This window comes from Sorex fumeus, unplaced genomic scaffold (genome assembly GCF_029834395.1).
Source record: "Sorex fumeus unplaced genomic scaffold, SorFum_2.1 ptg000053l, whole genome shotgun sequence".
Taxonomy (NCBI): Eukaryota; Metazoa; Chordata; class Mammalia; order Eulipotyphla; family Soricidae; genus Sorex; species Sorex fumeus.
In genome coordinates this window covers 1,054,909-1,078,167 of record NW_026606110.1, presented here as the reverse complement: position 1 = coordinate 1,078,167, position 23,259 = coordinate 1,054,909, and the positions used below count along the sequence as shown (strand labels likewise).

At 55.4% G+C, this 23,259-nt stretch overlaps 1 protein-coding gene across 6 annotated transcripts in view; it reads right to left on the bottom strand.

Moving 5' to 3' along the window:
• Nucleotides 1–1,559: 1,559 nt before the first annotated feature.
• The window catches only part of MATN2 (matrilin 2), a 92,818-nt gene continuing 71,118 nt past the window's right edge, over nt 1,560–23,259 (bottom strand). For 2 of the 6 annotated variants that reach the window (XM_056124922.1, XM_056124926.1), the window contains 9 exons: nt 20,859–20,981; nt 18,161–18,283; nt 15,331–15,453; nt 11,494–11,907; nt 9,465–9,617; nt 7,215–7,283; nt 5,241–5,369; nt 4,724–4,821; nt 1,560–1,959 (listed from right to left, as the gene is read on the bottom strand). In XM_056124922.1, coding sequence (XP_055980897.1) covers nt 1,903–1,959; nt 4,724–4,821; nt 5,241–5,369; nt 7,215–7,283; nt 9,465–9,617; nt 11,494–11,907; nt 15,331–15,453; nt 18,161–18,283; nt 20,859–20,981 — 1,289 coding nt within the window. In that variant the 3' untranslated portion in view covers nt 1,560–1,902. The remainder of the gene's footprint in view (nt 1,960–4,723; nt 4,822–5,240; nt 5,370–7,214; nt 7,284–9,464; nt 9,618–11,493; nt 11,908–15,330; nt 15,454–18,160; nt 18,284–20,858; nt 20,982–23,259) is intronic. The other 4 variants (XM_056124923.1, XM_056124927.1, XM_056124924.1 and 1 more) reach the window with 4 other exon arrangements.

Genomic DNA, 23,259 nt, shown 5'->3' with positions numbered 1-23,259 from the left:
TATTGTTGGAGGGACCATTCCCATCATTTCCGATATGGACCCTGGACACACAGCGTGGAGTCTTGGTTAACAGCATCCCTGGCCATGTTTCAGATTTGGGGTCATACCCGACAGGGCTCAGACGGCTCCTGGTGGTGCTCGAGGGACAGGGTGCTGACTCAAAGCCAGGCAGGCCTGTCCCGGTCACAGCATGGACTCCGGCTGTCCAGCTCTCTAGCCTCGTCTCAGATTTGTGTTTGGGGGGGCACACTTGGTGATGCTCAGGGCTTACTCTTGCCAGTGCTCGGTGGACCATATGGGATGCCGGAGACTGAACTAAGTCCGCTTCGCACAAGGCAAGCACCCTCCTGTCCATTCTACAGCTCTGGCCCCTCGCTTAGGTTTACTGTTTGGGGACGAGACCCAGCAGTGCTCAGGAGCTGTTCCTGGCTTTGCCCAGGGTCACCTGTGCTGGAGAGCAGAGGGGTCGGCCTTAGGTGTCTGCTCCTGCCGGCCTTGGGCTTCCTTAGAGAAGCCTCCAGCCCTGTTCCTCGTGGATCGAAGAGCTGACAGCTGAGGCCGCCTTGCTCCGACTCTCTTCCCACTTCTTTCTCCCACAGGGACCACCAGTCGTTCGAGATGTATCCTTCCAGAATGCTCATTCTTCATATACGATTTACGTATTTTTTTTTGCGGTGGATTTTTCTTTTTTTTAAATAAATGATTTGCGGGGGCTGAAGCGATAGCACAGCGGGTCGGGCGTTTGCCTTGCACGCAGCCGACCCGGGTTCGATTCCCAGCATCCCATATGGTCCCCCGAGCACCGCCAGGAGTGATTCCTGAGTGCATGAGCCAGGAATAACCCCTGTGCATTGCCGAGTGTGACCCAAAAAAGCAAAATAAAATAAAACAAATGATTTGCTTTGAAAAATACAGAAACAGACACCTCTGCGACCAGCTTTCGAGATGCGTCTCTGTGAGTTGTACGTTGGGGTTTTCAGCACATTCCTCTTATAGTGCTCATTTCCTCCCTCTGCCCGGCTTTTCAGTGCAAAATTTCGCTGTAGCTACTGTGGTCCAGTCTGTCTGTTCTTGAGGCTTTCTTCACCTTATTTGGGGGTGGGGGGCAGGCAGTCACACTGAGGGAGGGAGCCGGGGGTGGACAGGGGCCTGTTACAGACAGACTCAGGCCTTGTTTTCTACTTTGTTGCTTTTCCAAATTCTATGAATCTGCTTGTCTAGAGGCCCTAAATCCCCCTCCCGCCAGAGCCAGCCGCACTGAGAGTAAACAGGTTGTTCACAGCCCCGTTTCCAGAGTGAGAGTACGGGGCTGCGTTGCAGTTACTGGAGATCAGAGGGGTCCGCGGAACCCGTCCACACACATTCTCACAAGCAGGGATCAGGGATCCCCCATTTCCACACCCAGAGCAACATTCTAGGACGCCCCGAGTTGGCCACGCGGAACCTCTGTTTTCCTGAGCGCCTGCGAGGTGCACCGTGGTCGGCTCTGCGTGTTGGAGATTTCCCCTATTCGAGGGGGCACGGATGAGGTCAGACACAGAAAGCCATTCTCGGGGGGAATTTTAATATTGTCTTTAAAAGAATCCAACTTGTCAGACAAGTACATAGGCTTGGTGGTTTTATGCAGATACTCATACACACACTGCAAGGTCAAGTCCCAAACAAGGAGAGCTTGGCCTATGGCCAGCGTGTTCTGCAGCCAGGGCGGATCTCAGCCGAGGCACGGCAGAGCTGACCGGGACACCTTGAGAATTCTGGCGGCAGTTCTTCCCGCCACCCAATTACACGTCAGTGTTTACTCTGGGCTTTTGGGGTACAAACTGGCTTTGTCAGCCGAGCTGGGTATCCCCGCCCAGCGGAGTGGCGGCATGAGCCTGGATGCGTGACCGAGCACTTGCGTCTTCATCTGTATCTCAGGCGGTTCTCCAGGACTTCCAGCCGCTGGGTCATCTCCTCCAGTGACTCTCAGGTTAAGGAAGACAGCTGGAATTCCCTGGCTTTGTGGACCCTCAGATACACCTGCCTTCGCCTCCATGAAAATGGAACTGTCCTGGGCCACGTGACCGCCCAGGGATCAAGGCACCTGCCGTGTGCACGAACAGCCCCTGTTGGACCCCCAGCCCTGTACGTGTCCCTGAATTCTGCCAGGAGTAACCTTGAGCACTGCTGGGTGTAGCCCGCCCCCTCCCCAACCAAACCAAACCGACTCCCATCTCAAATTGAACTCAAAAATAAAAGCGGGGCCAGAGTGATAGAACAGCAGGCAGGGCGTTTGCCTTGTACACGGCCGACCCAGGTTCGATTCCCAGCATCACCAAGAGTCCCCTTGAGCACTGTCAGGAGTGATTTCTGAGTGCAGAGCCAGGAGTAGCCCCTGAGCACTGCCGGGTACGGCCCAAAAAGCAGAAAAAAAAAATCACACACACACAAATAAATAAAAGCCTTCCTTCTTAGGGCTGCTAAGGATTTCAAAACTGACCCATGGGGCTGGTAGTACAATAGGCAAGACCTTGGCCTTGCATGTGGCCAACCTGGCACTCCATGTAATCCCCCAAACCCTGCTAGGAGTGATCCCTGAGTGCAGAGCTAGGAGTAAGCCCTGACCACCACCAGGTGTGGTCCCCACTCTCCAAAAGAAACCAAGTTGTAGGAACTTGTTTAAACAAGGTGCAGGGACTTTTATTTTATTTTATTTTTTTTTTCTTTTTGGGTCACACCCGGCAATGCACAGGGGTTATTCCTGGCTCTGCACTCAGGAATTACTCCTGGCAGCGCTCAGGGGACCATATGGGATGCTGGGAACTGAACTCAGGTCGGCTGCGTGCAAGGCAAATGCCCTACCCGCTGTGCTACTGCTCCAGCCCCGTGCAGGGACTTTTAAATGTATTTCGGGTCAGATACTTTCTAGTCAAAGCAGAGAGCTGGCTTTCATTTGATTCCATTTTGGTTTTAGCCCCGCTCTGCGGTTGGGGGGGTGACCCCCAGCAGTGCCTGGGGGGCCCTGCGGTGCTGGGAATGAAAACCAACTCCCACATGCAAAGCCTGCACCCCCGCCCCTCGGGCCAAGACCCCAGCCTGTGATTTTTATACCTAATAATTATTTCTGCTCGTGTGAGTCGGCACTAGTTGCTCTGGGAGTGTGGAGGAGAGAAAGACCTCGGGAAACAGGAAATCCGGACAAACACTTCCACCCTGGCACCAGCGTGGGCACTAGGCAGCAGCCTGGGAGAATTCAGCTGTCCTCTGTCCCTGCTCCCAGTGGCCTGTGAAGTGGACGGGCAAAGTGGCGGACTGGGACAGGAGAGGGAAGGTGACGGAAGGTGACGGGTAGCTGGACTCTGCCTCCACTCCGCCCTGCCACCAGCTTCGTGGGGCGCAAGTGAGCCAAGTTTCTGAGGGCTGCGATTCCCCACCTCCAGCACGGGAGCTGCTGTGTTCTATTCCTTGTGACATAAGCCCGCCGGCACAGAGCAAGCTCGGAATCAAACTTGGGGAGCGACCGAGGCGGGCCCAGGCCGGCCTTCCGAAATTCACTGTGATCCGGAGTTCAGCGCGGGGGCCGGGCGCACAGTCGGAAAAGCATCGAGCCCTCATTTCTCCAACATCCCCAGGCACTCCTTTCATGTGGGGTAGGACTCTAATGAGTCACCGGTTCCTGCTGCTCCCTGGACAGAATGCTGTCGTCTTTACAGTGCTGATTTATCAGAGAGTCCCTGCTAGCCACCACAGAACTCAAATAAGCCTGGTCCGGAAACCACACACACACACTCACACACACTCACACACCCCCCCCACCATACACACACACACACACACAGACATACATGCCCCACTCCCTACCCCACAATACACACACACGCCCCACCCCCACCCCATAATACACACATACACACACAACACATACACAGAGACACACACCAAGCCCCACCCACCACAGGCACACACAGACACACACACAGACACACCCCACCCACTACATACACATACACCCCACTCTGTACCCCACGACACACACATACACACACACCACTCCCACAGCACACACATACACACATACAGGCCCCACCCTCCACCCCATTACACACACACATGCCCCACCCCCACCCCATAATACACACATTCATACACACCCCACCCTACCGCACACACACGCCCCACCCCCACCCTACAACATGCACTCGTGCACACAGAGACACACACGCCCCACCCCCTAACCCCCAACACATACACACGACTCCGCAACACACACACACACACATACACACACACATACCACCCCCACCCCACAACACACACACACACACCACCCCCCACCCCACTCCCAGTAGCTGCAGCTGCCACCCAGCTATGCCTCTTGGCTCCTAATCTGGGTTTGACTCCAAACTCCTACATACCCTCGTCACTCTAGACCATTCACTGCCTCTGCAGACGGGACCCTGATGCACGTGAGACCCAGGGACGCTCCTCTGACTCGTCCCAGTGCAGGGGAGTGACACCCCTCCGTCTTTACTCCCCAGCCGACGGCCGCATGCCAGTCTGCAGAACAATCTAGAACTGCCTCGCTGTGGGCCCGTCTCGGCCCGCTGCTGTTCCTATTAAGAGCTCCCCTCCTCCCGCCGCCCTGACCGGCCTTCCTTGGCTCCCTACCCACTGAACGGGAACTAGACGGCGGGCGGCATCTCTGCACCCCTCCCGGGAGCCCGGCGGCGTCGAGAAGGATATGGCGCTGGCTCAGCTTCTGGACCTTCTCGTTGGCCAGGCTCTGGAAGGCGATCAGGTGCTTGCACTTGCACTGCTCGGGGTCCGCGTCCAAAGGGCGTCCTGAGAAAGCGGGTGCAAAGCGCTCACCTTGGTGACCCACCAGCAGCCCGGCGGGGAGCTCCGCGAGCGGCCACAGGGCTGGCCACACCAGCCTGCCCCAGAGAAGGCGGAGGGCACCTTCACACCAGCGTGGCCTAGGGCAGGTCCCCTTTATCATTTTGCGTTGCAGAGCACAGCTCTCAGGAGTCGCTTTTGGCTGTGCTGCAGGGACCCTCGGGGACTTTTCTCCCCAAGCCCGGCTTCCTGCAAGGCCGGTGCCATCCCCCTGACCTGTCTCTCAGGACCAGCCCCTTTCCTTAAGCCGATGGGCCTTCTCTCTGCCCTGTCCCACTCTTGACTTCCTGCCGTCCTGCACCTCCCCTGTGCTGGGTGCGGGAGTGGGCGTGTCCGCCGTCAGCCAGCGGCTGGGCTGGTGTTACCTGCAGTGGGGTGGGAAAGCTTCTGGGTGCCCCGCAACACATTCCCTTCTTCAAACAGATAGCGGTGCTGCACTGCAAAATTAGAACACGACAGGAGGTCTTGGATACTTATGGTGACCGGCTTGGACTCTGGAAAGAGGAGAAACTGAGGTCAAAGCTGCAGAATGCAGGACACAGTTTGGGTTTTTGTTGTTGTTGTTTGATTTCGGGGCAACACCTGACTCAGTGCTCAGGAATTGCTTCTGGCGTGCTTGGGGGACCATCTGGGGTGCTGGAGATCGAATCTGGGTCAGCCAAGTGCAAGGCAAATGCCCTTCCCCACTGTACCTGGGCCCTAAGGCCGTGTTTCTAGACCAAACTCCGGCTGTCACCGTGAGGATCTGGATGGGCAGAGCCTGCCTCCGGCCAACTGCAGTGGAGGCTGAGAGCAGAGGGGCCAAACCCCACCAAGGTCCGAAGCAGGGAGGGAAATTTTCCAGCGGTGGAGGGAAAGAAGCCATCGACAGTAGAATCCACACCTTAACTTTCTCTTGGTAACCTTCTAAGTATTTTATTTGTGGAAAAAAAAAAATTGAGGCCTGGGGCTGGAGCAATAGCACAGCGGGTAGGGCATCTGCCTTGCACGTGGCCAACCCGGGTTCGATTCCCAGCATCCCATATGGTCCCCTGAGCACCACCAGGAGTAACTCCTGAGTGCAGAGCCAGGAGGAACCCCTGTGCATCGCCAGGTGTGACCCAAAAAGCAAAAAAAATAAAATTGAGGCCAGAGAGAAGCACAGTGTGTGAGGCACTTGCCTTGCATGCAGACAACCCGTGTTTGATCCCCGGTATTCCACAGGGTCCCCCAGCACCGCCAGGAGTGCTCCCTGGGTGCGTAGCGAGGAGTAAGTCCTGAGCATTGCCAGGTGTGGTCCCCAAACAAAACAAATCTTTTGTTGTTTTTAGTGTGGGGTCACGCCAGACAGGGCTCTGGGGCTTTGCCCAACTCTCTGCTTGGGGTTATTCCCAGTCCTGCGGGTGCTTGAGATCAAAGCCTGGGCTCCCGTCCAAGCACTAGTCCTCGAGCTCCTCACTGTGTTATTTGATTTTGCATTTGGAAACCCAGCAGTGCTCAGGGGTTACTCCTGGCTCTGTGCTCAGAAGTGCCCCACCTCCCGGGGCCCATGTGTGAAGTTGGGGGATATGAACCAGGGTCAGCCACATGCCAGGAAAGTGCCTTAGCCCTGGGGTTGTACGATGTCTCCAACCTCTATTTAAAAGTGTTTTGGGGGCTGGGATGGAGCGATAGCACAGCGGGCAGGGTGTCTGCCTTGCACGTAGCCAACATGGCAGACCCGAGTTCAATTCCTCCGCTCCTCTCAGAGAGCCCGGCAAGCTACCCAGAGTATCTCGCCTGCACGGCAGAGCCTGGCAAGCTACCTGTGATGTATCCGATATGCCAAACACAGTAACAAGTCTCACAATGTTACTGTGCCCGCTCGAGCAAATCGATGAACAACGGGAGGACAGTGATAGAGTTTTTGGGGCTGGAGCAATAGCACAGCGGGTAGGGAGTTTGCCTTGCACGCGGTCGACCCGGGGTGGATTCCCAGCATCCCCGTATGTTTTACTATTTTTATTTTATAATTGCGCTTAGCATTTCATTGTGACAAGCAATATAAAATATAGGATTGTGCAGCTGCTAAGGGGGAGACTTGGGGATGGGTGCGGGGAACTGGGGAGACTCTGGTGGTGGAAAGTCACACTGGTGGTGGGACTGGTCCAGAACACTGAACGCCCAAGACGACTGTATTCGGAGCAACCATGCAAACCACGATATTTAAATAAAATTAAGAAAAAAATCTTACAGGAGCTGCACCCACTGGTGCTGGCGATCCAACCCAGAGCTTCGCAACACCCTCCCTGACACACACCCCAGTCGCAGCCCTGCCCCAGTTTCACACCCTTGCAGTCTCACACCACCCCTAAACTCACCTGCTGGCTGCTGGCCCTGATCCGGCCCCTGCGCGGGGGAGTCCTGGCTGCGGTCCGCATCTTCCAGAGCTGCAGGAGAGTCGGGGACAGTAGTGAGGCCACCTCCCAGTCTGTTCCCCACGACCCCGCGTGCCCGGCCATGCCAGGCTCCCCGTGCTCTCCAGGGAAAGGAGCCAAGGCCCCGAGATGGCACAGGAGGCAGATGGGCAGGGGAGATGTGGAGGGCGTGCGGGAGGAGCCCCTGGAGGAGTCTCAGCGCCACAGAAGCGCAGAGAGGCAGAACCTTACCCGCTGGCCCTGCGGCCCGGCCAGGCCTTCCCCGTCCCTCCCGCCTCTCTCTGTCCTTCCCTGTAGTTTCCTTTGGCCTGGGTTTTTTTGTTTGTCTGTTTGTTGGTCCACGCCCAGCTCTACTCTGGGCTGACTCCTGGCTCTCTGCTCAGGGAGCACTTCCGGAGGTGCTCGGGGGACCATGTGGGAGGCTGGGGATCGAACCCCAGCTGTGTGCAAAGCCAGCACCCTCCCTGCTGTCCTGTGAGTGCGGTCTCTGTTCTCCAGAGCAGAGAGATACGTGACAGGGACTAGCCAGTGACTGAGTCAGGGCAGCCCGGGAAGGTTGAAACTGCTGCCCTGGTCAGCCGAGCCCGGGGCGCCATGTCTGGGGTATGAGCCCCAGTTCCGATTGGGTCTCATCATATGGACTTGGGGCCACAGTGGTTGTTCAGCCGCAAGGGCATTTGCTTTTCGTACGGCCGACCCGGGTTCAAGCCCTGGCACCCCACAAGGTCCCCCGAGCCCGCCAGGAGTGACTGCTGAGTGCAGAACCAGGAGTAAGCCCTGAGCATTGCCAGGTTTGGCTATAAAACCAAAAATAGATCAATAAAATAATGAATAGAATTTAAAAGTAAAATACATTAAAATTTAAAAATAAAATACATTAAAATAAATAAATGCAAGTGACATCTGCACTTGTTTGTTTATTGCAGCAATGTTTACAATAGCCAGAATCTGGAAGAAACCCGAGTGCCCGAGAACAGATGACTGGTTAAAGAAACTCTGGTACATCTACACAATGGAATACTATGCAGCTGTTAGAAGAGATGAAGTCATAAAATTTGATTATAAGTGGATCGACATGGAGAGTATCATGCTAAGTGAAATGAGTCAGAAAGAGAGGGACAGACATAGAATGATTGCACTCATTTGTGGAATGTAAAGTAACATAGGGCTGGAGCGATAGCACATCAGGTAGGGCATTTGCCTTGCACGCGGCTGACCCGGGCTGACCCTGGTTCGATTCCTCCGCCCCTCTCAGAGAGCCCGGCAAGCTATGGAGAGATTCCCGCCCGCACGGCAAACCCTGGCAAGCTACCTGTGACGTATTCAATATGCCCAAAACAGTAACAACAAGTCTCACAATAGAGACGTTACTGGTGCCTGCTCGAGCAAATAGATGAACAACGGGAGGACAGTGACAGTGACAATAGGAGAATAACACCTAAGGATAGGAGAGATAGGGGCCAAGAGGATCGCGGCAAGGCTTGGAAGCTGATCTCCTGTGCTGGGGGAAAAGGCAGGTGGGATGGAGAAGAGACCACTAAGTAAACGACAGTTGGAGGGATCGCTCAGGAGGATCTATGTGTGCTGAAAGGAGACTATGGACCAAACATGATGGCCACTTAGTACCTGCATTGCGAACCACAACACCCAAAAGGAGAGAGTAAGAGGGAATGTGTCTGCCAGAGGCGGGGGTGGGTGGGGGGATGGGAAGGGGTGGGGGTGGCAGGAGGGATACTGGGAACACTGATGGTGGAGAATGGGCACTGGTGGAGGGATGGGCATTCGAACACTGTTTGATTGAAATGTAATCACGAACGTTTGTAAATCTGTATCTCACAGAGTCATTAAAAGGCCCTCCCGTTGTTCATGGATTTGCTCGAGCGGGCCTAGTAATGTCTCCATTGGAGATTTTGTTGTTACTGTGTTTGGCATATCGAATACGTCACGGGTGGCTTGCCAGGCTCTGCCGTGCGGGTGAGATACTCTCGGTAGCTTGCCGGGCTCTCCGAAGGGGCGGAGGAATCGAGAGAGCCCGGCAAATTTAAAAAATAGAATAAATAAGATAGACAACTATTAAAAAACAAATAAATAAATCAGCCTCAGTAGCCAGGTAAGCATAGTGACCCCTCTGGGCATCTGACTCCCCGTGTTTCTAGGCCGTCTCGCCGTGGGGTCCCCGCCCCCACGTGGTACCTTCGCAGATGCCCTTCTTCAGCTTGTCACTGATCTCTCCCATGGTACTGAAGTCCTCGGCGTAGAAAAGGTGCTTGTGGGTGGGCACCGAGGCAATCTCCTGCAGCTCCTCCTCGATGGCCTTGCCCACGCCCACAGCATACAGCGTCACACCTGTGGGCACAGCAACCGAGCAGCGGGCCCTGGCATATGGCGCTAAGGCAGAGACCCCCGAGGGGTGGCCCTCATGGGGGAGCCTGACCCCTGAGCTCCCACTGGGGAAGTCGTCGGCTACATCCCCGAATTCTGCCTGGATCCCACTTCTCTGGGGCCCAGGAGGAAACGGCATGTGACCCCGCGCCTTAGATGCTGCTTCAGCTCTTTGGCTCAGCAGCAGGAGGCTACACACACACACACACACACACACACACACACACAGTGGTCGACCCTAGACCTCCTTGGGCCACTACCCAGGCCAAATGCTCTCCAGCTGCCAGGGATACGCAAAGGCCCACTGCTTGCCAGCATGGGCGTCTTCTTCTGGCTAACTCCTTGGGCTAATTATTCTTCTTTTAAACACACATAAAATATAACCTCAAACAAAGCCTGCACAAGGTCAACAGCCAAGTTCAGCACATCTGCCTTGTGCGGCTTCCTAAGAAGGGAGAAGGAGCTTCTCGTTGTGGGCATGTGGGACTGGAGCCGTGAAGCTCAGGAGAGGCAGTTACTCCAGATCCGCCTCGCTCCCTCCCAGACCCAAGTAAATACATCTCTCCTAGAACACCCACTGGGTGACACGTGGGAATCGAGGGGTCAGGGGGACAGGGAGAGCAAAGTCCATGGTGGTCCATGGAAGGCCCAGACCTTGCCCTGGCCTATTTCTCAGAGTGAGGATGCAGGTTGGGGTGTGTGTGTGTGTGTGTGTGTGTGTGTGTGTGTGTGTGTGTGTGTGCATGTGTGTGCATGCAGGCTGGTGTGGGGGGAGGATAGCTGTCAGTTCTCAATCCTCCCAGCCTATGCAGGACACGTTCTGTGGCTTCTGCTCTCATGGGTGAAGACACCACACGTGACTTGCAAGGTCAAGTGGCCTCCTGCGTGCCAGGCCTCCGCCACTGGGCACCAGCCAGTGAGTTTATGGAGGAATGGTCTAGGCACTGTATTATTCCTTCATCCCCTAGTAAAGTAGGGACCACAGGCCAGGCTGGCCCTCAGCTCTGCACCCCTCAAGTCTTGGAAGGTGCTGGAATCTCCCCCTTCTCCTTAAAACCCCACTACACACAGTGCCCTCAGCAAGTGCTAAGAGAAGGTGTTTCCAGCCAGGGGCTGCACTGCCTCATTTTCTCCTTTCCCCAGGGAGTCCACACCCCTCCCCCGAAGCCATCGGGGCAACAATCTGACCTAGCCTGGGGTTTCCTGAGCCTCCCAGGTCCGACCTTGTATCTCATACAATGGAGCCATCCTGAACCTCGAGCATGAAACCTGGGGTCAGGAAACTCTCGGCATGGAGGAAGAGCTTAGCCAACTGCAGGACCCTCCGTCCTGCGAGTCTCAAAAGCTCACTCGGCCTCCGCACACACAGGAGCGTCTGCAGGGTATTTCCTCACTGCGTCGATTAAGGAAAAAGAAAGGCTGCTCGAGGAATAGTACCACAGGTAGGGCGTTTGCCTTGCACGCAGCCAACCCGGGTTCAATTCCTGGAACCAGGGAGGGTCCCCTGGGTCCCCCTGAGCACAGAGTCAGGAGTAAGCCCTGAGCACCTCCAGGTATGGCTCCCTTCAACAGAAAACAACCAAAAAGGAAGCAGAAATGGTTTCTGAAAAGCTCCTTCCGCTGAAAATCTTTATCAAGCTCTTCAGGGCACAAGAGTATCTCCTGGATGTTCAAGTGTTTCGAGGCTCTACACTGCGGCCACTAGAGGGCAGTCAAGGCGGGTGGGCGGAGAATTGACAGGAAGCCCTTCTGCACTCTCAAAGAACTCTCACTCCTCTCTCTAGCCCCAACTCTGGAATCAGATGCTCGGTAGCAGGACCTCCCTCCCAACCCCTATTACCATTGGCCTTGGCTTTATTGGCCCACTCAGAGACGTCATCCTGGGCCCGCCCGTCGGTGAACACGATGGCCACGCGCGGCACCCGACTGGAGAGAGGCCTGGCTCCTTCCACCTGGGTGAAGCTTCTTTCAAACATGTGTTTGAGCGCCAGGCCTGTCATGGATCCCTTGCCCATGTACTTCATGTAGGCCACGGCCTTCTTCATGTCCTTGGCGGAGCTGAAGTCCCGCAGGGAGAACTCTGAGCGGACCTGTGTGGAGTACTGGAGCAGCCCCACACGCGCCGCTTTGGGGGACACGGCCAGGGAGTCGATGATGCCCGTGACAAACTGCTTCACAATCTCAAAGTTCTCTTCCCCGAGGCTCTTGGATCCATCGATCACGAAGACCAAATCGATGGGGCCTTCCGTGCACCCTAGGGCAAGGAAAAGACAGCTGACGCATCTGAAGGATCAAAACAAAATCCCTTCCTCACAGACGTGAAGAAAATCGTGCTTTGGAGGGAGAGAGAAAGACCTGGAGAAGCTCCTCTACTCAGCCCGAGAGGGTCGGCGGGTGGCAGGAGGCACCAGAACTCAGCACCAGCACGGTCCCCTGGGCCTTCAACCAGACGAGCGAACTGATCAAAACAGTTCATTTTCACTAGCAGAAAAAACACAGCCCAAGTGCAAACTGTCCGAGGAATCAGACCGCACAGCACCCAGGAGAAGCCTCTAGCTTCACTCTGCAAGGGCGGCACCACCCGCCCCCTGCACTCACCCCCCCTACCCCCCGCACGCTGACAGACCACAGAGCACTGTCCCCCAACGTCAACATTTTCCTGGAGCCACACTAAGGAGGGTTGCACTTGGCAGTCCTCACTCATTCCAGCAGTGGGGGCTCCAGAGGGGGCTGGGAGCAAAGCAGGGGGACCAGCTGGATGGTGACGGAGACCACGGTAAGTACCTCAGCGTAGAGCAGCTGAGAGGCTGGCACCCCAGGGCAGAAGGCGCCCTAGACAGCTCCTCCTTGGCGGGATTACTGATCTCAGCCCCTAACACCCGGTACCCATCAGTGCTCATCAAACACAGATAGCCGGGGGCAGGGGCGAGCACAGAGGTGGTGCAGGTCATGCGTGCAAGCCCCTTGCTGAGCCAGCAGTCCTGGAGGCCCGGCCAGAAGCACTGCAGGGCACTTAGGGGCCGACGCTCACTGCTTCAAGCCATCTGGACGGGGAAGGAATTTTTTGGTTGTTGTTATTGAGGGCTGCCTCTGAAAAACTCACAGCTCCCAAACGGCTGATCTCATTTCCAACCGTCTCCAGGATGCGATAACACATTCTCTTTTATCTACCAAGCAGCTGCCTCATCTCTGCGAGTGAAACAAAACAACCTAGGCAAGAGCCACACACGGAGAAATATTTCCAGGCTTGGCCTCAAGAGCGTGTGAAACGTTAATTGCGTGTGTGTGTCGGGGCGGGGGTTGGAGTGAGGGCCAGGCAAACACCCATGTTGGAAAGTTCCTTTTTCTCCTTCTCATCGGTCCTCCTCACTCAAGACCTATCGATCATGCATCAGTCGGAAAGGAAAAGGCCAATTCTGAGCTTGGTGGAGATTCACAGTCAGCAGGAACCAGCCACAAAGACCCAGCAGGGAGCGAGAGACCCTCCCACTGGCATCCTGGCACGCCAGACGCATTTCCAGCAGTGAGCCTGTCTTTCTCGTTGTCCCCACCACACATGCCTTCTTTCCCGACAAAACCAGCACTGCAGCCTCGAGCAAAGAGAGCAGGGGAGGGGTCTGTGGGCAGTCAGAATGCTGGGTGCAGAGGGAGACGCACGGGATAGGGCGCCCAGTGCTGATGGCTCATGGGTCTCCAAGCCGAAGGGACGGCGTGGACATCCCATGGCCACACAAGTGTTCCAAGCTGGGTTCGTCACCTGTGCACCCCCTCAGCTGGCCATACAGCTTCTCAGATTGTCTTTTTGTGGTCTTTCTCTCCTGGGGGGGGTCATCTTGGGCAGTGCACCCATGGACCCATGCTGACCATCACTCGGACACCTCAAGTCCTTTCTACAAAGATCCCTGGTTTCTTGCCTGATTTTTCACTGGATTTCATACTAAAATATCTCACCACCGTGCTTTCTTTCTAAATCTTGTTTGTCTTTTCCATAATGCACATAGATGGGGAGCCCAAAGGGGATGCATTTGTGTCAGGGATGTGCTTCCAGGAATCGAGACACTGCAGAGTGCATGTGAAGGCCTGGGTTCGATCCCCAGCAACTCATGTCTCCCTGAGCACTCCTGGGGTGGTCCTCATGGCACCCAGCATCCACAGACTGTCCCCAACAATACAAACATGGCTTGAGGTGTGTGTATAGCTATGTCTATACATCATTCCTTATCAATCGCTCCATTGTTTTAGTTCTATCATCTGCATATCAGCCGGATCAACCAACCTATCACCTCATTCCAGAACGTCTGTCTGAAGGAGACTTTTTCGAAATACAGTCATTTAATCAACCCTAAAACACTGAACCAGCAGGGGCTGGAGAGAGAGTACCAGAGCGTGCAAATTCTTGCCTGATCTCACAGAAGCCCTTTCTGATAAACATGCAGTGAAACATCAGGAAAAATGAGTTTTCAGCAAGAGACGAAAGTTAGGGGTCAGAGAGACAGGACAGCGGGAGGGCGCTTCCTGGCCCGTGGCTGAGGGGGTCGAGTCCCCACTACCTGAGGATGCAAATACACACGTTAGGTGTCCTCTCTGTTACCTGTTGGCCCTCCGATCGGAAGTCTGGCTCATTCTCCCGGGGGCTCTTGGGGACCCCCGGGGCCAGCCTGGAGATCAGTCTGGCCACCTGATGGACAGTTCCCTTGCAGGTTTCTACCTCACCCGCATGTGCTCACAAAGCCACACACACTGCTAGATATTTCGTGCATCACGAAAGCAGAAACTGCTCAGCGTCATCTCTGAGAGGGCCAGCAAAAGTCAGTGCCCTGAACAGAACAGCAGTCGGGGCTTAAAGTACAGAATACAGGAAGTGGCTCCAGGTGTGGCTCCAGGACATCTTAGGAGAAGGGGGGAAAATAAAAGCCCAGTCGTCTGGGAGAGAGACGTCCGGCTGAACCCGGGCTCACGGCCTTCCCGCTCCCCTCTGCACACGTGACTCCCAGGCTCAGTCCCTGAGCATTGTCAGGATCAATCCCCCAAACACAGAGCCAGGAGCGGCCCTGAGTACCTTCAGGCAGGACCCCAAACTAAAAGATTCTGCTAATAAAAACAAAAACAAAAACAAACAAGCAAAACCATCTTTCCATCTTTTTAATGCCTTCATTACTCAGGGGACCAGTGTGGTGCCTCTTTTTTTTTTTCTTTTTGGGTCACACCCAGCAATGCACAGGGGTTACTCCTGGCTCTGCACTCAGGAGTCACTCCTGGCGGTGCTCAGGGGACCATATGGGATGCTGGGAACCGAACCCGGGTCGGCCGCGTGCATGGCAAATGCCCTACCCGCTGTGCTATCTCTCCAGCCCCAGCGTTTTAAACTGGGGTGGGCCACAGTGCCCTCCCGGCTGTATGTCTCCCGGACCCAAGTCTCCTCCTTCCATACTGCACCCCTCGGTCCCTTGCCCTCACCTGCAGCGCCCCAAGGAAACTCAATTCCCCAGCACGGAGCCAGGCACAGACAGCCCTGGTCCCCTCATTCCAGGCTTCCTCACTCCGCCCCGGACCCTCTGGGCCGGACACTGAGGGTGCCAGAAACCCAGAGGCCAGGAAATCTCCTGCTGGGCCCCTGGCGAAGGAGGCCCCGGAGCTGCCCCCACGCTCGCCCCCAGCCCCAGGAAGCGTCACTCACGCTTGCAGCGTCTCCCGTCCTCGGCCAGCACGAAGCCCTCGGAGCACTTGCAGACGTAGGAGCTGCCGTGGTTCACACACATGTGCTCACAGCCGTGCGCGGTGGACTTGCACACGTCCTTCCCTGGAGGGAGCCAGGCCGAGGGCAGGGGCGTCAGCGCGCGAGGGGGCTGCGGGACCACCAGTGTGGACGCTGTCCCATCCTCGGGGCCTCCAGCCCTAACGGTGACCTGCAGACACACAGCTCCCAGGCTTTCACTGTTGTCTTTTGATTTCTTAGTTTACTGTTTGGGGGTTACACCCAGCGGTGCTCGGGCCTTGCTCCTGGCTCAGCACTTAGGGGTCACTTCTGGTGGGGCTTGGGAGAACGTGGGGTGCCGGGAATGGAACCTGGGTCAGACATGTCCTTGGCAAGAGACCTCCCCGCTGTGCTGTCGCCTCACTGTGCTGGGTGTGGTATCATTAGCACGGGAGCACTGTCCTCCCATTGTTCATCGATTTGCTCGAGCGGGCACCAGTAGCATCTCCATGGTGAGGCTTGTTGTTACTGTTTTTGGCGAATACACCACAGGGAGCTTGCCAGCGGGTAAGGGGTTTGCCTAGCATGCAGCCGGCCCAGGTTTGATTCCTCCGTCCCTCTCGGAGAGTCCGGCAAGCTACTGAGAGTATCCCACCCACACGGCAGAGCCTGGCAAGCTCCCCGTGGCGTATTCGATACGCCAAAAACAGTAACAAGTCTCACAATGGAGATGCTACTGGTGCCCGCACTCCAGTCTCACACTCCAGTGCAGTGTTTGTGGTATCACTGATTATCATTAATAGAGGGTTACTGACATTGTGGCCACCAGCCCAAATGGCAAGGTGGGAGGAGATCTGGGGGTCCTGGACTTTCCAGCATCATTATTCGCATCATCGTCCAGGTCTCGTGGCATATAAGCCTGAACACATACCAGGTGGATTTAGTATTAATATTTAAAATTAGGCTGCAGAGGCTGGAGCGATAGCACAGCGGGGAGGGCGTTTGCCTTGCACGCAGCCAACATGGCCGACACAGGTTCGATTCCCAGCACCCCAGATGGTCCCCCGAGCACCGCCAGGAGTAATTCCTGAGTGCATGAGCCAGGAGGAACCCCTGAGCATCGCCGGGTGTGACTCAAAAAGCAAAAATAAAATAAAATAAAATTAAGCTGCAGAGATAGCACAGTGGGGAGGGCATTGACCTTGCACGTGGCCAACCCAGTTTCGATCCCCGGCATCTCTACGGTCCCCCAAGCCCGCCGCAAGTAACTCCTGAGTGCAGAGCCAGGAGTAACCTCTGAGCATCGCTGGGTGTGTCCCCACACCCAAAAAAGAAATATTGATGTGCTTTGGGTTTTGATTTTCCCCAGAGGCTCATTCCCCTGCCACAGATTTCCCAAGTACTCCAGCGTTTTAAAATTTTATTTTTTTTTTGCTTTTTGGGTCACACCTGGCAATGCACAGGGGTTACTCCTGGCTCTGCACTCAGGAGTCACTCCTGGCGGTGCTCAGGGGACCCGATGGGATGCTGGGAATCGAACCCGGGTCGGCCGCGTGCATGGCAAATGCCCTACCCGCTGTGCTATCTCTCCAGCCCCAGCGTTTTAAAATTTTTAACTTGAAAAAAATGCACTTATTAATTTGGGGCGGGAAGCAGCAATCAAACCCAAGGCCCCACCCATCCAGAGTGGGCGCTGGATCACTCAGCTTCACGAATGGTGCCTCGCGCTGTGTCTTACATGACGTGACTGTGGAACTGGAGTTTGTGAGGACAGCAGATTCCTCTCCAGAGGGAAAGACAGCGGAGGAGGAAGCGGGAATTTTGTTTCCAGGAGCTTGGGGACTCACCAGCCACAGGGCACTTCCCTTCCGGTCAACCACAGCCAGAGGCTGTCTGAAGCCACCCCTCCCCGCCACACACAAATAAAGCATGCTCTCCACACAACCCCCCCACACACATCACAGCCAGACACGACACACACACAAACCGCAATCATACACACCAAACACACACCATACAACGTGCAATCCACACACACCACATACACATAACACACACCTACCACAATCACACAGGCACACACCATACACCCCACACAACACTATACAACATGCAACATGCCCCACACAATACACAGCGACACACATATACCACATATCACACGTACACACACAATATAGACACAACACACAGACACAACACACACCACACAACACACACTCTACAGCCCGCCCACATACACCATGCAACACACAACACACTCATATGTCACACCACAAAGCACACTCTACAGAACACATGCCACACACCCCACCTACCTCCACCGTTACAACACAATGCACACACACACACCACACACAGCAGTAAGCCCGCCTTGGAACCTGCTGATTGACACAAAGGGCCACCCCTTAGTCCCTCTCATTCTCCCTCCTCCCTCCTCCCTTCCTTCTCTTCCTTTCTTTTTTTTGGGGGGGGTCATTGGCCCACACTTGGCAATGCTCAGGGGTTACTCCTAGTGGACTTGGGGAACCATACGGGACCCCAGGACGGCCTCCCTGCAGTACTGCTGCTCCAGCCCCCACCCACCCCCGCCCCATCACCACCACTTCCTCACCACGACTCCTGGAAGAGCCCCCAGGCCTGCAGACTGGGTCACAGGTACGGGGTTCAAGATGCGGGCGCAAGGCACCCCACACCTTTTGCCAGGGTAAGGGCCGTCCAAAGCCCCCCAGCGGGGCCTGGGCCAAGGAGTAGTGGCGGGCAGAGGGGTGGCAGCCGAGCCCGAGAGAGTCGCTACCCCACCAGCACTCACGGCGGCAGCGCCTCCCGTCGGGGGCCAGGCGGAAGCCGTCCCTGCACCTGCAGCTGTAGGATGAGCCGCTGCTCACGCACAGGTGCTCACAGTCGTGCGTCCCCTCCTGGCAGGCGTCTCTCTCTGGGGACAGAACGTGGTATCAGACCCTCCCTGCCTCATCCTGCTACCCTGCCATCCACCCATCCACCCACCCACCCACCCACCCATCCATCTACCCACCCATCCATTCACCCATGCAACCTTCCACCCATCCACCCACCCATCCCTTCACCCATTCACCCACCCATCCACCCACTCACCCATTCATCCATCTCTCCACTCACCCACCCATCCATCTCTCTACCCACCCATCCACCCACCTATCCCTCCATCCATGTATCTATATACCCATCCACCCACCCACCCACCCACCCAACCATCCACCCATCCATCCATCCATCCATCCATCCATCCATCCATCCACCCACCCACCCACCCATCCACCCAACCATCCACCCACCCACCCATCCATCCACCCATCCATCCATCCATCCACCCAACCATCCACCCATCCATCCATCCATCCATCCACCCAACCATCCATCCATCCATCCACCCATCCACCCAACCATCCATCCATCCATCCATCCACCCAACCATCCATCCATCCATCCATCCATCCATCCACCCACCCATCCATCCACCCACCCATCCATCCACCCACCCATCCACCCACCCATCCACCCAACCATCCATCCATCCATCCATCCATCCATCCATCCATCCATCCATCCATCCACCCACCCATCCACCCACCCATCCACCCAACCATCCACCCAACCATCCACCCAACCATGCATCCATCCATCCATCCATCCATCCATCCATCCATCCATCCATCTATCCATCCATCCACCCACCCATCCACCCAACCATCCACCCAACCATCCACCCAACCATCCATCCATCCATCCATCCACCCACCCATTTATCCTACACATCTACCTATCCCTCCATCCCTGCAACCACCCACCCACCCACACATCTACCTACCCATCTGTCCTGTGACCCAACCACCCACTCAATCAACCCAGCAACCCACCCATCCAGCCACCCCCCATCCATCCTCCATTCACCTATTCCTCCATTCTTCCCCCACCCAGTCACCCATCCCTTCATCTATCCATCTAACCATCCATCCATTCAACCACCCAATCAACCATCCACCAATGTGCCCTCCCAACTATGTCACCCTCTACCCAGGGACCCCAGGGATGGGGGTGGGGTGAAGGAAAAGAGGTGTTGGACGGAGCTCAGGGACAGGGGACAGGCTCGGCTCAGGGGCTATTTCTGTCTCTGTGCTCGGGAGCAATGCCTTGTTTGTTAGGGAGGATTTTCACTCTCGCTATGCTCTGGGCATACTCCTGGCTCTGTGCTCAGGGGTCACTCCTGGAGGGCCTTAGAGAACCGGGGATCGAACCTGAGTCAGGCACATGCAAGGCAAACGCTTTACCCCTGTACCATCTCTCCAGCCTCTTTTTGTGGACTTTTATTTGGGGGTTAATAGGAGTGACCCCTGGCGGTGCTCCAGGGGCCAGGTGATGACGGGGTGCTAGGGATCAAGACGCAGTGACATGCGAGGTAAGTGCCGTGACCACTGTACCATGTCTGGACTCCTGCCTCCCCACTTCAAACTGTCAACCAGAGTTTCTGTCTGTAAAGGGTTTTGAGCGGGTTTTGGTCCTGGTTTCACTTTGTTCTGAGCAGCTGGAGGCGGACCATGACCAGAATCATTTCCCCTGGGATCAGCCAGCGCTGTGGTGAGACCCCATCTAGGGCACAGGTTTTTTCGGAGAGGGCCACATACCTGGCAGTGTTCCGGGGACAGGATGTGGAGCTGGGTACTAAGCTGGGTCTCAGAGGGCAAGGCCAGCACCTTCATCCCTGTCCTCCTGCCTCTCTGGACCCTGCACTCAGATTCTTACACTGCAGGGGGAGCGCCCTACCCATCAGCTTCTCTGTGGGTCAGGTTCTTGTTGCATTAGGGCAGCTTTAGAAAAAGCAAGACAGTAGCAACTTCTCACAAAACCCAGAGAGAGCTTTCCTCATCAACCGTATCTACCTAGAGAACACATTTGTTCCCACAAAAAAGAGCCAATACTGCTATTGCTCTCAAGATTGCTTCAAACAGAGGCCAAAGAGAAAGGGTACAGTGGAGGGTGTGGGAGGGGTGCTTGTCTTACATGTGACCGACCTGGGTTTGATCCCTGGCATCCCATATGGCCCCCCGAGTCCCCTGACTGGCTGACACGAGGAGTTATTCCTGAGTGCAGAGCCAGGAGTAACTCCTGAGCATCGCCGGGTGTGACTCAAACACCAAAACAATTTTTGAAAGAGCATTCCTACCCAGTGGCCCAGATTCTGTTTGGGAATCCCACATTCCCACTAAGTGGCCTGGTGGCATCCAAGTGGCTTCTGGAGCACCCAGGGATCAGACTATGGGTTTCTAAAGAAGTCAGATGCAGCCACGATGGCTGATGCCACTAAAAACAGCCTCCGGGGCTGGAGAAATAGCAGAAGGCTTAAGGCAAACTCTAGTTCAAATTCCTGGGAGCATGTATACTCCCCTGGGTGGCCACCAGGGGGCACACATGAGCACAGAGCCAGGTGAGGTCCCCGGGGGCCCCAAACCCCCAAATCAGAAGTCCCCACTTACTCCTACAGCCTTTGCCGTCCTGGGTGAGCGTGTATCCCTCGAAGCACCGGCACACAAAGGAGTCGCCGCGGCTGACACAGGAATGCTCACAGCCGTGGTCCCCCAGGGCACACGCATCCAATTCTGGGCGTCCAGGTCACAAAAGAGAAATGAAATGGGGAATGATTCGGGAAAACAGAGATTTCTTCCATCTTCAAAGCCATTTTAGACCCTTGAAACTGAAACAGTCCTGGATCCCCACGGTGACATTTCTGGACAGAAAGTGGGTCTCTGTGCAAGAATTCCCAACATAATGCAAAATAAAATGACTGAGCGTCTGCTTGTGGGCGGGCTGAGATGGTGATGGGAAAATTCAAAAGAATGGTGGGGGAGAGGTGTAATGGTGGTGGGATTGGTGTTGAAATGTTGAGTGTAAAGAACTATTGTCAACAGCCTTATGAAATTTTTTAATTTGTAAAACTGTCACTATCCTCCCGTTGTTCATCGATTTGCTCGAGCGGGCCCAGTAACGTCTCCATTGGAGACTCTGTTGTTACTGTGTCTGGCATATTGAATACGTCACGGGGAGCTTGCCAGGCTCTGCCGTGCGGGCGAGATACTCTCGGTAGCTTGCCGGGCTCTCCGAGAGGGGCAGAGGAATCGAACTCGGGTCGGCCATGTTGGCTGCGTGCAAGGCAAACGCCCTACCGCTGTGCTAAAATGTTTAAAAATCCCCAACGAGGGGCTGGAGCAATAGCATAGCAAGTAGGGTGTTTGCCTTGCACATGGCCGACCCAGGTTCGATTCCCAGGGGAAATTCCTGAGTGCAGAGCCAGGAGTAACCCCTGTGCATCACCGGGAGTGACCCAGAAAGCAAAAAAAAAAAAAATCCCCAACATATGGGGCAGAGCCAAAGGGCACTGGGTGCTCTGCACACAGTCAGCCTGGGTTCAATCCCCAGCATCACATAAGGTCTCCCGAGCCCCACCAGGAATGATTCCTGAGCAAGAAACAGGACTAGTTCTCAGTGTGTGCACGCACACATGCTCGTGCACACACACACACACACACACACACACACACACACACACCCCTTAAAGTAGAAAGAGCTCATACAGACACAACCACATTGCTGGCCCCAGGGGATGTGTGAAGCAAAGATATGAAAAGTCTGGAGAAATAATGTCTCCAAGATGAAGAAAGACAAGTCAGTCCTTTGCAACAAATCAGACATAAAAGGACTGAAAAGATCTGAAATTGAGTTCGGTTCTGCTGGTTATCCAGTCACTGCCACATCAGTTCAACTTCCGGCCTACTTCGGCACACAGATGAAGTGCCGCCCTAGGACCCACTCAGTTGCCAGCAAATTTTCCTCCAAGTCCTGACTCGCTGTCCTGGCACCAGTGAGCTCACAGTGACTCAAGTGAAGTCTGCTTTGGGGCAGGTATGAGTACGCGTTGGGGAAAGGGTTACCAAGAAAAAGCAAGTTCAGGGACTCCGAGACTGCCCATGTTGGGGCCAGAGTGATAGCACAGTGGGTAGCGCACTTACCTTGCACATGAGAGACCAGGGTTTGATCCCCGGCATCCCATCTGGTCCCCTGAGCACTGCCAGGAGTGTTCCCGAGTTCAGAGTCAGGAGTAAGCTCTGAGCACTATCAGATGTGGTCCCTAAACCAAAGACTGCCCAGGGCCTAGGGCATGCAGACAGCCTGTTTATTCCTGCACTGCAGATGGGGAAGAACAGCACCCCCAGGAAACACGGTACTTGCCACTCGCAGAGGCCGGGTGGGATCCCTGGAGCCTGGCCGGCCACAGGGCAGACGGGGACAGCAGACAGGACAGTGATGGGGCCTGGGCATGAGGCTTGTCCTCGGAAATGAGGCGAGGGTGCCGACAGCGGCTAGGCCGAGACACGGGCACATGGGGCCGTGCCCTAAGGTGGAGCCTATGACAGCAGCAGAGGGTCCCTATGGCGTGGGGGGGGAGGGAAGTTTCTGGGGACTGGCCTTGGTAGCCCCTGCTTGCTTTCCCTGGGAAGGGAATGAGCAGGGGAAAAGCTTGGTGTGTGGGGGCCACATGCCCTGGCGGTTGACCCTGTTAAGGGGGTCGAAAGGAAGGCTGCGCTCCGTCCACCTGGGTTGGGCCAGGAGCCACATTCTCATTCCTGTCCTGTTTTGCTGAGAAAGTTCGAGGGAACTGCCCGCATTTGCAGCTGCAACGCAGGATAACAGATAGCATCGCCCTCTTGGCTTGTAACCCTTGGCTTCCCCAGAGTATTCACTGAGTACTACAAGAGTCAATGAGCTTTGCAACAAAGAGTCAACGAGCTTTGCAACAAAGAATCAATGAGCTTTGCAACAAAGAGTCAATGAGCTTTGCAACAAAGTCGCCGTAAGCCTCACACAGTCCCCTCCACCTAT